Here is a 14,013-nt window from a genome sequence, read left to right on the forward strand (position 1 = left end):
TGGATTCCAGCTGCGGTGACGTGATCCCGCCACTGCATCCTCTTCTCTGTGACCTCCCGTACATTGGTCACATGATAAACCGTGTAATGGCACTGACCCAATAAACACGTCATCGCTCACGTGGCAATAGGTCTGAGCACAATCTTAAGCACACCCAATATGGCACCATCAGCTATCATGTGCCATATGTGGGGCAGGGCTATCTCCCGAGCTGGAGCTAGGCGGTGTAGTGGGCAGGTATTCAGCGAACAAGATGGTGTAGTCAGTGGGTTAAAATGCAGGGAGCAATATACCGCAATGCTATATGTGAATTGTAGTATGTACTTTTGACACACCCCTAATTCAGAAGTGTCAAACCAAAGCAAGAAAGACGCGCCAGAAAGAACAGGACATGAAAAAAAGAGAAAACCGAACATGGACCAAAAAATAAATTTAAAAAAACGACATGGGACTGTCTTTAGTAAACCCCTTCTCACCCTGCGTCGTAAAGGTACAATGCTGGTTAGTGAGATTTAAGGTATAGAGCCATACATTTACGACATGGGGAGAGCGTGATTTGGGAGCTAAGCCCGTGTCATCTTCAGCAGATACCAGCCGTAACATACAGCGACACCCTGCTGCAACACCAAACAAAGTTGGATCACATTCAGGCTGTATAACCCCTTAGATGCTGCAGTCAATAGCTAGGTTTCAACAGATGGGGTTTTTATGGCAACCGGGGGACCAACAAAAGCCCCCAGGTCTGGCATCTTTGAAATCCTATTAGTCAAATAGGGTGCCTGTCAGTAGTAAAATATTAAAGAAAAACTATATCAATTTGTTATTGCCTCAATCATACTGAACCACAGAATAATATTAACTAGTTATTTATAATGTACAGTGATCGGCGTGAAAATAATCCCCAAAAAACAATGGTGGAATTGTTGCTTTTTTCTGAAAAATGTACCTGTTGGTGATTGTACATTTATTACAAAATACATTATTTTATCAGATATGATCGAATATTTTATAAGGAAAATATCAAAGAGGATACTATCAAAGGAATATTTTAGGCTCTGTCAGGGGATCCCAATGTCCTTTTGGGTATTTTTGATGGCAATCCAGAGTTCTATTCTTGCTGTCAAAAATATCAGAACCCCAACAGGCCTCAGTCAATGATGTACCTTGGGATTCGCCAGGATCAGTGTAGAAATGGGTGTGGAAAAACGGTCATGGCTTCGTTATAAACAGAAGTCATAATGCTAATGTTAAAGCCGTAATGTGGATCTTTATAGAAGCATGGGTTATTCATATAGTGATCACTGCATGTCTTCAAGAAACAGATGTGTGAAAGAAATTATTTAATTCCACCATTTTGTCTTCTATTCTATACCTCCATTTTAACTTCAATATAAGGCCTCATTTACACGAGCGTGTGCGTTTTGCGCGCGCAAAAGGCACTTGGCAGCTCCGTGTGTCATCCGTGTATGATGCGCGGCTGCGTGATTTTCGCGCAGCCGCCATCATAGAGATGAGGCTAGTCGACGCCCGTCACTGTTCAAGGTGCTGAAAGAGCTAACTGATCGGCAGTAACTCTTTCAGCACCCTCGACAGTGAATGCCGATCACAATATACACCAACCTGTGAATAAAAAAAGATGTTCAAACTTACCATGAACTGCCTGCTTCCTCCAGTCCGGTCTCCCGGCCGTTGCCTTGGTGACGCGTCCCTCTCTCGTCATCCGGCCCCACCTCCCAGGATGACGCCACAGTCCATGAGACCGCTGCAGCCTGTGATTGGCTGCAGCCTGTGCTTGGCCTGTGATTGGCTGCAGCTGTCACTTGGACTTAACTGTCATCCCGGGAGGTCGGACCGGAGTTATCGGTAAGTCAGAACGTCTTTTTTTTTTTACAGGTTCATGGATTTTCGGAGCGGAAGTCACTGTCCATGGTGCTGAACCAGTTTAACGCTTTCAGCACCGTGGACAGAGACTGTCTCCTGACGTCGCGTACCCGAACATTTTTTACCGGTTTCGGTCAAAACGAGTTTGGCCGAACCCGGTGAAGTTCGGTGCGCTCATCTCGAATTTGACACTCCGTTTGGATGTTTGTAAACAGAAAAGCACGTGGTGCTTTTCTGTTTACATTCAGGAGTTTGACAGCTCTTGCGCGAATCACGCAGTTCGCACGGAAGTGCTTCCGTGCGGCATGCGTGGTTTTCACGCACCCATTGACTTCAATGGGTGCGTGATGCGCGAAAAACGCACGATTTTAGAACGTCGTGAGTTTTACGCAACGCACTGCGCAAAATTCACGCATCGTCTAAACAGCCCCATAGACTATTATAGGTGCGTACGACACGCGTGAAAAGCACGCGCGTCGCACGCGCGTATAATACGCTCGTGTAAATGAGGCCTAAGAGTGATATTTTGAGAGAATGCATTTCTGTTTTTGCTGTGTTAAGGAATTGAATCAGCAAGAATAAAGGCTGAGGGAAAACTGATGACTCAAGACCCCACCCTCTACGCCCTCCTTACAGAATACAGAAGATGATAAGGACTTACCATTTTCTTACTTGATAGGAAAATATTGCAATGCTAAGAAAATATTGTGAATGTAATTTGTTTTGTGCAAACTCAAGAGAATATATTACAGCTGATGTAGTAAAAGTTCAGTCTAAAAAACTGTATATAAGCCCACTCATAATGTATGTAAAAGGCCGTCTGCCATCACTTGCTGAGTGACATCATTATGACACTGCTGTGAAACCTTCTCATGAGGAAATAAATATGAATGAATCTGGAGCAACTGTTTGACTTTGAATTATCCACAACAATTTTGGTGCCGAAAAGTCCCGGGAACCGAAAGCGGCTGCAACGGAACCAGGATGGGAACCAAGGACAGGAGACCGAAATGGCGCCATCAAACAGGTGAGAAACTTTTTTCTCATTCGCTCTCTCTTCCTTTGGTCCCCAGTCCCTCTGTTCTCTGTCGTGAGTACGGTTGCCAAGAACCTCAAACAGTTGTTAAATGTACTAACCTCTTTTTGATATGTATGTGAATGAATGAATGAGGATGTTGGTGCATGCCACATCAGCGTGAAAGAGGCCTTTACGGCGGAGTGCTTGAAACTGCCTCAAGACGCACCTCTACGGAGAAGGCATGGTGGGGGCAGTGCTGTGATAAGTAAGAGGACCCTATCGTCCTCAGACACGATTGTTGTTCTATTTTTCTGTGTTTGTCAAGTAAATTGTTATTAACCACTGCCTGAGCAGCAGAAGGACAAAAAAGTGCGCGTGTCCTGAAGCTACTCCTGGCTTGTCTCCCTCATGAAAAATCATACTGCTTAGAAGATACCTTTCTTAGATTGTTTGATATAGATGATATAATGAGAAGATCCTTTGTGGGATTATTGTTTAGTTGGTTGTAATTTGGCTCAGTTGGAATATTTGTGTAGTGTATACGGGTACGTAGGAGATACGTAGTGTGGGACTTTCCCTAACAGCCAATAGCCATAGTGTTTGTTAGTGAAAATAAAAACTGAGAGAGAAGGGTAGGAGTCCCCTCCATCATAGCAGGGCTATGGGCAACAGTCACGGCAAACGAGGGTCTGGCCGATCACCAGATTACAGAGTAGGGCGTCCGCAGGCTTCTCTGACCCCACAGGAGGAGATGAATTTTGAGGTATGACATATGGGTGAGCAAGCACCTGTTAAAATGGTGTAAGCTTACTAGGGGATTGTAAATCCAGAATCACAGAGTCAAATGACAAAGCAGATTGGAGTAGATGGATTGTAGCATCTTTTAGAAAGCAACAAAGAGCCCAATGTATCTTTATAGTAGTCAGTATAGAATATATACTGTAATAATTTCAGTTATTTTGTATATTCATTATCTTCATAGATCTTTTTAGCATCTTTTAGAGACAAATGTATGTAATGTTAATACACTGAAGTAAAAGTGCAGGAGATTGTCAGAGGAAATTCATATTTTATAAAGTAAAGTTTAAAGCAAAGGAAGTTATAGAAGTAGTAGTTGTTTTAAAGTTGCAAGTGACCTTATAGTAAATTCCCATACGATATAATTTAGAATCAACTTGTGTGATAAGAGAAGGGGGAGGTGGAGAACAGCTGCTAGTGAGATAAGAAATGTAATATTGTTCTTTATATGCTGATATAGATATTTTGTATAACATTGCAGAACAACTTTGTGTCATTTCTAGATTGAATCCGGAAAAGTGATAAATGTAATAATGTATAAGCAGTCCTTCGCAGCCAAACCACCAGACACCTCTGTTTTATACCATGAGACCTTTGATCCTGGCATACATTCTGCACAGAGTGAAGAGTTGCTTGCCCTGATCAAGGCATGTAAACTGGCAGAGGGAAAGACTAAATATATATACGGACTCCCGTTATGCTTATGGAGTTGTGCATGATTTTGGTTTTCTGTGGGAGCACAGAGGTTTCTTAACTTCATGTGGGAAGGTTGTGAAGCATGCAGACCTCATACAGCAGCTGCTGAAAAATGTAAAGCTACCTAGAGCTATAGCTGTTATCAAATGTCAGGCACATCAGCGAGCAAAAGATCCCATCACTATGGGGAATAACAGGGCAGATGAAGCGGCTAAAAAGGCTTCTTTTCTGATAATCCAAGAGTCCCCAAATGATGACCAAAATCTGACAATGGACACTCTCATAACTTTGCAAAAACAGGCAGGTCCCCAGACACACAGTAAATGGAGGAAGACAGGTTGTAAGCCAGATAATGGTGTTTGGAAACATGAGGATGGTCGATTGTGTGCCCCTCCAGCTATATATCAGTTTTTAACAAACTTATCTCATCTTCCATCTCATGTTTCCAAAGGAGGAATGGTTTCTATTGTAAGTAAATTTTGGTTTGCACCCGGATTCTCACAATTTGCAACACAATGGTGCAAGAAATGCATGATTTGTGCCAAGCACAATCCAGGTAAAATGACTAGGGTACAGATGAAACACCTTGTAAAACCTGATTACCCATTCCAGAGACTGCAGATAGACTACATTCAACTACCCAGATGTGGTGTCTATGAGTATGTCTTAGTATGTGTGGATATGTTCTCCTCTTGGGTAGAAGCATGGCCTGTTGCTAAGGCAACAGCTGTAGTGACAGCTAAGAAAATAATATCTGAGATTGTGTGCAGATACGGCCTACCTGAGACGGTAGAGTCTGACCGTGGGACACATTTCACGGGGCAGGTATTTGCAGAAATGTTGAAAGGGTTGCAAATTAATCAACAGCTACACACTCCATATCATCCACAGTCATCAGGGAAGGTTGAGAGAGCAAATGGCATCTTAAAAAATAAGATAGCTAAAATCTGTGAGCAAACAAAACTTACTTGGGTACAAGCCCTACCGTTAGCTCTATTTGCAATGAGGCATACACCAAGGGGAATGCATGGACTTTCACCGTTCGAAGTGCTGTTTGGCAGGCCACCGCTGACTGGACTTTTCTTTCCACAGGAATTACATGGACAGTATGCTTCTCTAACTGACTATGTTGTCCAGCTCCATAAGCAGCTGACTAATTTGCATGGCTTAGTCTTTTCTTCTTTACCAGACCCAGAAGGCAAAACTGGAACTCACCACCTCCAACCTGGAGATTGGGTCGTGATAAGAAGATACGTGAGGAAACATCTGGAACCCAGATTTGATGGCCCATACCAAGTACTACTGACCACTTCTACCTCAGTGAAAGTAGAGGGGAAACCCAACTGGATTCACGCTTCTCACTGTAAAAAGGTGAACTTTCAGGTCAGGTGACGCAGATCTGTGTAAAAAGGGTGAGGCCACTAGGAGACAGGAGGATTGACTATAGGAAAATGTTAAAAATGCATTTGCTGTTTTGCCTGTTCCTTTGTATCTTATGCTATTGTACACAGGTGAATGGAGAACGGCGGAAGAACTCTATTTGGCTTCTACATCAACAAACAGCCAAGCAGCTGAACATAACTGACTGTTGGATCTGTTCTCATGTTCCTGCAAATCATAAAGGAATCCCTTTAATTGGTGTGCCAATATCTATGAATGATCTCAATCTCACAGACTATAGCTATGATGTTGAAATAGATGTAAATCACACTGCTCACAATGCTCTCTCAGACCAAGGAACATATTTAGAAATTGCTGGCCTACTAAATACACCCACTATGTGCATAGGGCCTATGTATGCTGATCACATAGCCAGTATTAATGGGCGCAAAGTCAATTTACCTAAGGTACACGTTGGAGAAACAGATTGTAAAAATGCCACATTACTATTCAATATGAAGTATGAAGTAAACTGTGATGAGGTACATGGTAATTGTAATAACCAATGTTGGTGTGCAACTATGACAGCGTCTTGTGCCCCCAGGTGTTCCTGTCCTGACAAAGGAGATGATGACGAATGGGACTGTAAGACTAAAGTGCATGACAATATGAGATGGTTTCAAAGTTGGTTGGGGAATCATGGTAAAATAGTTCCTAGGGTAATAACACCAGGGCTATATTATATTTGTGGTAACAGAGCCTATTCGTGGCTTCCTATGGGAGCATGGGGTAATTGCACTATAGGAAGAGTTGTTCCAGCCATCAGACAACGTCCAAATATCTCAATTGCTGACATTTATGAAATGTATTCTAAGGAGACTAGATATAAACGAGAGTTGTTTACAGAAGCAGATAAAGCGATGTATGTGGTTCCCCTCTTGGACAGGCTGGGGAATAGAACTAGTGAATAAGTTAAACAAATATGCTAGTATTATGGATGGGATAATTAATGAGACCTCCAGTTCTATCCATGCTATCAATGAAGAGTTGGCCCAAGTTAGGAAAGTCGCCCTCCAGAATAGAATGGCTCTTGATTATCTGTTAGCGATAGAAGGTGGAACTTGTGCTGTTATAGGTGAAGAATGTGGCACCTGGATTGAAGACTCACATGACCCCATAGAGGCACACATGAATAAGGTAAAGGAACTGCAGAAAAATATATCTAAGGAGGGATGGAATCCCTTTTCTTGGATGGGATCTATTGGTGTTTGGTTTAACAATATGCTTTCTGGATTGCTGAAACCCATAGTGGTGGTGATAGGACTGATTTTAATGCTATTAATTGCCTGGAAATTATTAATGTGTTGTGTTTCTCGTTGCAGTAAAGATCTGGATACATCTATTCTCTAAACATGATGACAAAACAGCTACAGAGTTGATCGTCTGACAGCCAAGCTCGACTACCCGCCTCTCCTGAAGACCCCTCAGCTGTTTGAGAGTAGGGTGGAGGACATCATCTCTGAGAAGAGGGTCCCACAGATGCACCCCAGCAGTTTGAGCACCACCCTTAAAGAAGAGTTAATGCTCTGAGAATGATTTCACCGGGGATTTCTCCGGGGTGGTCCTTGTGATGTGATGCATCTCTGGCCGGCTGTTGTCATCTACAATAGTTAGAAAAGAGTTTGTGTGTGTGTTTTGCTATCAATACAACATATGGACGATTTAGTGGAAATTGCTACCAAGAAACAGTCAAGAATAGATGTTTGACATCTCATGGTCTATGCAGCTTATCTGTATACTCTGTGAAGTACGGACTGTCTCGGGGGTGGTTTCCAGGATAGGAAGGATGATAGTTAGTTAGTGAGAATAATATATATATATATGTGTGATAATGATATTATCAAAAGGGTGAAATGTGAAAGAAATTATTTAATTCCACCATTTTGTCTTCTATTCTATACCTCCATTTTAACTTCAATATAAGAGTGATATTTTGAGAGAATGCATTTCTGTTTTTGCTGTGTTAAGGAATTGAATCAGCAAGAATAAAGGCTGAGGGAAAACTGATGACTCAAGACCCCACCCTCTACGCCCTCCTTACAGAATACAGAAGATGATAAGGACTTACCATTTTCTTACTTGATAGGAAAATATTGCAATGCTAAGAAAATATTGTGAATGTAATTTGTTTTGTGCAAACTCAAGAGAATATATTACAGCTGATGTAGTAAAAGTTCAGTCTAAAAACTGTATATAAGCCCACTCATAATGTATGTAAAAGGCCGTCTGCCATCACTTGCTGAGTGACATCATTATGACACTGCTGTGAAACCTTCTCATGAGGAAATAAATATGAATGAATCTGGAGCAACTGTTTGACTTTGAATTATCCACAACAGATGTGATTTATATTTAGTAGTACATTACCAGCATAAGCCGCAGACTTTTCCAAATGCTCATAAAAAACCTTCCAGAAAGTTTTGTTTTCCATCTGATTTGCATGAGAACTGTGAATAAGAAAAAAGACCAGAATTTCACTTTAGGGCCAGAGCCATGGAATGATTCTGAAACTAGACAATTCATTTGTGTCTCAGGTGAACCATATAGCACACGATGTGACATTAACATTTCTCATGAAGCAATCCTGTGATATTGTGTCATTCTAGCATAAGGCACAAGTTATAGCCTCTCCAACCTCCTCCCAAAAAGGTAAAGCTTTGTAGATCTACTCAACAATACCCACACTAACTACCTTGGTTATGTCAATACAAAAAAATATCAAAATAGAACTCAGTCTGATCAAGACGAATATAAACCTAGCATATGTTGTCAGAAAGACTTTTCCTTAAAAATATATACTCACACAATAAGCTCTATCACTGGATCCCAGAGCGGACTGAAGTTCACATAAAGCATTGCTAGTAAATATCTCAATGGCACCTGGGAACAATGTACAGACAGGTAACAAGTGAGTAAAGGTGTAGACGGGCACAAGTTGATTGGCGCATTAACAGGCCCTTTTACGTGGGCCGATGTTTTCTGTATGGGGGACGAACAATCGTTAATACAATGGTTCGGCCCCTGTCAATTTGCAACATTGTCGGCAGCACATCCCCCGTTTACACGGGGAGATGTGCTTCCAACGACGATGATTTTATAAGCTCCAGAAACGATGTGATCAGCTGACGAGTGAGCGTTTGCTTGTTTGTTGGCTGATCACTGTCCAGTATACATGGGCGAATAACAGAATTCAGAAGAACACTCGTTCGACCTATTATTGGCCAGTGTAAATGGGCCTTGAGAGTAAGCAAGAAAAAGATGGGAGTGTGAAAACCAGAGAAAGAAAAATGATAGAATGAGGAATGAGAGAGAAGTTGAGAATGCAATAAAAGCAAACTAAATCAAGGCTACAAAGATGAATATCAGTCAGAAAGTGAATATCCAACTAACCTCCTCAAAATCTTCCTTTGCTGCTGCTTGTACAAGATCATGTCTCAGCTTCCGAAGATGCAGCAATTTTTCTCGATAATCATGGACCGTTGCCGGGACAAGCTCAGCTTGTAGGAGTATAGAAAACACTGACAAGTTCCCCTCTTCTCTAGGGTCCTAGAAACCAGGTACAGGTTAGACCTCTCCAAGATAGACAGCAGAGCGCCTCTGAAATATTCACTTACCTCTAGACTTGCAGAAGGACGATTAAAAAAGTGATTTAAAATCCGAATAGTCAACAGACGCACCTAAATAAGATTGGAAACAATTGAACGCTTTGCATAATGATCATTTATAATTGGTGCTCGTTAATACAAGCAGTGAGTCACTTTAATTATCTGAAAGTCTGGATACCATGGCTAACCTTTTGTGCCTCTAACACCCCCCCCCCCCCCCTAAATTGACTCCCATGTCCTCTAGTTAATAGCTCAAATTGGAAACCCAAAGACCTCACTGGCCCCCTTTTGAGAAGACTTTAAAGGAACAGTGTCATCACAAATTATTTTTTTATATGTTAAAGATGTTAGTGCTTTATTAAAAACGTTTATATTCATTTGTGTGTTTGTGTTTTACTTTTTCTTATTTTTACACTTTTTCTTCCCTATGGGGGCTGCCATTTTTTTACCATTTCTGTCTGTGTCGATTAACGACACATACAGACATGGAATACGGCAGCCACAGTCCCATAGGGACTGCGAACGGCTCCCGTCCCATTGACTTCCGTGTACGGCGTCTGTGTGGGAACTGCGCATGCGCCGCACCCACACAGTCCAATTCGAAATTGGCGCCGTCTGGCGCCATTTTCCTGTGGACCGGAAGTCGCGGCCGGACACTAATATTACTACTTCCGGTCGCGGCTTCCGGATTTGTGCACTTGGACCAGCGGCAGCAAACGGAGCGGACGGGCCGGAGGGAGCCGCGGCGGCAGGAGCAGGTAAGAGATTTCAATGTATGTTCGTGTTTGTGTGTGTTTACTACTGTATGTAAACCTACTACACTGTGTGTTAGCTCAAAAAATGGCGACACACAGTGTAGGAGGTTACACCGTTCAAACCCCTCGTTTATCCCGGCACTAGCCAGGATAAAGGAGGGGGGGATGCTGAGAGCTCACTAGAGCGAGGGCTTTTAACCCTATGTTGCACTGCTGCAATTTTGGGAATAGCTCCATCTAGTGACCAAAAATGGGTAGTATTATAAATTTAGAATTAATTTATAATATTTCCTGACTCGTGAAAAAAATAAAAAAAATTTGAACAATGTTTAATCACCCACACACTAAATGTTTAATTTTTAAAAAAAAAACATGTTTTTCTGGCAACACATTCCCTTTAATATCCCTTTTGCGCTCATACTATATATTTACATCAGATCTGTCAGATATCTTATTGATTTAACTCTTTCATACTGTGATACGGGCACTCTGTAAATAATTATTGCTTTTTATAACCTAATTTTTCTCATCCTGAATTGTTATGCTCGCCAGGAAATGCAGCCTGCGTGCCGTACACTTCCTCCATGTCCTAATGCTCTCTGTAAGGATGTTTTCCTTCTTTTTCTTTTCTAATAAAAATAAATATTTGACCAAAAAAAAAAAAAGAAATCCTCATACCGATCATCAGACGACAAGATCGTAACTTGTGCAGCAGTAAAAATCATCGTTGCCAGCAGCACATCTACCCATGTAAACAGGAGGAGATGTGCGGTCGACAACAATGCAAATTTTACAGATTGTACAGTAGATCGATTCCTCCGTATAAATGGAGCTAAATGAGCGCTATATCGTCAAGCAGCGCTCGTTTACATTCAGGGATCTGCTGGTCCAAAATGACTCTTAATCGCAATGAAAACTCGGACAACAACTCTATGCCATTTGTATGTACTCCCAACCACTGCACTGGTTTATATCAAAAACTAATTTCTTCCTACAAAAAAAAAAACAAGCAGATTGATTAACTGACTGCCCAGCCGAACACAAGTGGTAAAGAAACCTACCAATATCAAGAAATATTTAAGACCCTAGTGGAATCTATTGAGCCATGAGTAGCAATAGAGCTTATTATATTGCGGTTATATTTTACATGGAATTTTAGAGGCAATTTATCAAATAAGCAATTGGTGTAGAATATAAGCTTTTCTTTTTTGTTGGGGGGGGGGGGGGAGGTTGTCTAAGATACTGTTCAAAGTTCTTAAAGAACAAAAACCACCATATTAACAACAAGGGACACAAATATAGCTGGGCACACGAGTACATTTTTCTGCAATAATGGGGCTACCAACGATGCAGGGGCTTTAAGGGCAGGCATATGTCTCACCAACAGTTCTTACAAATAAACTACATTATTGTTTCAGAAGGATAAATCCATCTTTAGTTTGTGTTAAGATACCTTTGATGAGGGGTTTGATAAATTAAATTGTAATTTGGAAAAAATCTCCATCTTGATGTCATGTGTAAGTTTCTCTTGATACCCGCAGAAGACTAGTCTAGTGAAGTAAAGATCGGCCAGCAGTAATGCACAAGGATCAGAGGGCACCGCACTGTAAGGAAATAACCACTGCAAGTTAGACAAATATACATAGTAAAAAAATCAAAGACAAGGAACATGTAAGCAACTCTTCTCCAATTAGATCTAAAATGCTCAAAATCACAAGGATCATTAACTTTACTAGGAAGGAAAACGTTGGCGAAACAGAAAACGGGCAAAAGTTTGACTGCACAAGCATATCGTCATAGCGGTCAGTTTGTCTGTAATGCTAAAGCTCAACTACTTGTCCAATCAAGTGTATGGTCAAAAGGGGAAGTAGGCAGTGGCCCTACTGGTCCAACACTAGAATGAAATTAAGCCTCAGGGGCCAGGAATTAGGATGAGGTGGAAATCTATGAGTAGTGCCAAAGGGGTTATGGCATTATATAGAGCCGTTTCCTTCAGGAAATCAGAGGATAATTTGACTGAATAGCCTTTTTAAACGTGGAACGGTCTATACTCATATTATATTTCTTCTCCATGCATGTTTTAATACAGTAATGATCACTGCATGAACTGCTTTAAACAATATTTTTAAATAATAAAGTTTCATAATTTAACAGTCTGGACTTAAGATTCCCGAGACTTACAGTAACAAGCTTTTCACACGCTCCATGGGTAGCACCTGCAGAACATCAGCAGAATCATCGAGACTAAGAAGAGTACTCACAGCTTGGCAGGCTACATACAGGACACCTGGGAGATAGAGACATATTAGTAGGTCAGCCTACAGGGAACACGTCCTCATCACTACTCTAACACTGGTTGTGTTGGCCGATTGCTGCCAGGGGGAAATAAATCACTAGTATTCTCATAATATGCGGTTTCGGGTCATGTGAACGTAGCTCAGCGCTTCTTCCTTTATTATTATAAATGATGCCAGTTGAACTAATTCATACTACACTTTGTTTCTATATTTTACTACTTACCTTGAGCAAACTGTGTTTGGTTCATCAGAGCAAAAACATTTTCTACAAATTGGGATAAAATCGGAAATATTCGGTCCTTTTCCAAAGGCCTGTAAAAAGTAAAAGAAAAATAATAAAAATAGATATATCAAGAAACTCCCAAACAGCGAAGGCTTTAAACTTCTCACACAACGGTTTATCACGAACACGGTTATAAAAATGGCATTATTCAGGGCTACAACATTTTTCCACATATTTTTATATTTACCTCAAATGAGGTAAAACAACTAGACCAGACCAACAATAGCAGAGTTCACGGACATCCTCATGTGAAGACAGAGTAACCAAAGATAACACGTAGTCTAGAACTGGGGATTTCGGGATGTCACAATTTTTCAGCTTTGCACTAGTAAGAAAGCAACAGTAGTTAAGGACAAATCCAAAAATCCATGTTACATTTAAAGGGGTATTTCTATCTTGAGCATTTGTGGCATTAGCTATATCTGGGACCCTCAACTATTGAGAGAACAGGGGGATCTGTGACCCCCATTTTCCATCAGCAGCCACTTTTACCATGGAGTACATTAAAGTTTTGGCTCTTTCCATAACTAAAAAAAGACTACAATGGAAAGAGCCACTTGCAAGGGCAGCAGCCTCTCCAATAATCACAAAGGTAAAAGCAGCTGCTGACTGGGGTCTTGGTACCCCCATTCTCCAGAAAGGGGTCATTTATTGCATATCCACAGCATTCATGCTCAAGATGGGAATATCTCCCCACGAATTTAAACTCTGTATACTTCGTTTTTATTGACACCAATACATCTTATATTATAAGGCTATGGTCACACGGAGGAATTTTTGCGGCAGTTTCCGCCGCAAAACTACGCCTCCCATTCATTTTAATGGGAGCCGCATGCTTCTTTTTCCCGCTAGCTGATTTTTTAGCAAGCGGACAAAAGAAGCGTCCTGCCCGATCTTCAGGTGGATTCCGCCTAAACCTCCCATTGAAGTGAATGGGAGTAAGAATCTTCCTGCTGATGGCAGGAATAATTCTGCGGCGGATATTGCAGTGGGACCCACCAAGCAAAATCCCCCGTGTGAACATAGCCAAAAAGGCACATCAACAATGTTTAGTATCTTCCTTGATAACAATGTATTTATTATTATAGGGGTAATTTCTATCTTATAAAGTAATGACATATTCCCTAGAATATGCCGTCACTTAATGATCATTGAGGGTACGACCATTTTAATAATGTGTCCCCTTCTAAGTTTTCTCTGCACAGGGGTTGGCCGGGGCGCCGCTGTGCAAGGAAAAAAA

General features: G+C 41.3%; 1 protein-coding gene across 1 annotated transcript in view; it reads right to left on the reverse strand.

Annotated features, from left to right (window-relative positions):
- UTP20 (UTP20 small subunit processome component) overlaps window positions 1-14,013 on the reverse strand; it is a 129,843-nt gene that overhangs the window by 85,670 nt on the left and 30,160 nt on the right. The window contains exons 13-20 of the mRNA XM_075856698.1: window positions 12,961-13,098; window positions 12,714-12,802; window positions 12,375-12,480; window positions 11,647-11,797; window positions 9,448-9,510; window positions 9,224-9,379; window positions 8,637-8,713; window positions 8,201-8,280 (exon numbers count right to left, since the gene is read on the reverse strand). Of these exons, the coding sequence (XP_075712813.1) occupies window positions 8,201-8,280; window positions 8,637-8,713; window positions 9,224-9,379; window positions 9,448-9,510; window positions 11,647-11,797; window positions 12,375-12,480; window positions 12,714-12,802; window positions 12,961-13,098 (860 nt within the window). The remainder of the gene's footprint in view (window positions 1-8,200; window positions 8,281-8,636; window positions 8,714-9,223; window positions 9,380-9,447; window positions 9,511-11,646; window positions 11,798-12,374; window positions 12,481-12,713; window positions 12,803-12,960; window positions 13,099-14,013) is intronic.

The sequence above is a fragment of the Rhinoderma darwinii genome, chromosome 3 (genome assembly GCF_050947455.1).
Source record: "Rhinoderma darwinii isolate aRhiDar2 chromosome 3, aRhiDar2.hap1, whole genome shotgun sequence".
Taxonomy (NCBI): Eukaryota; Metazoa; Chordata; class Amphibia; order Anura; family Rhinodermatidae; genus Rhinoderma; species Rhinoderma darwinii.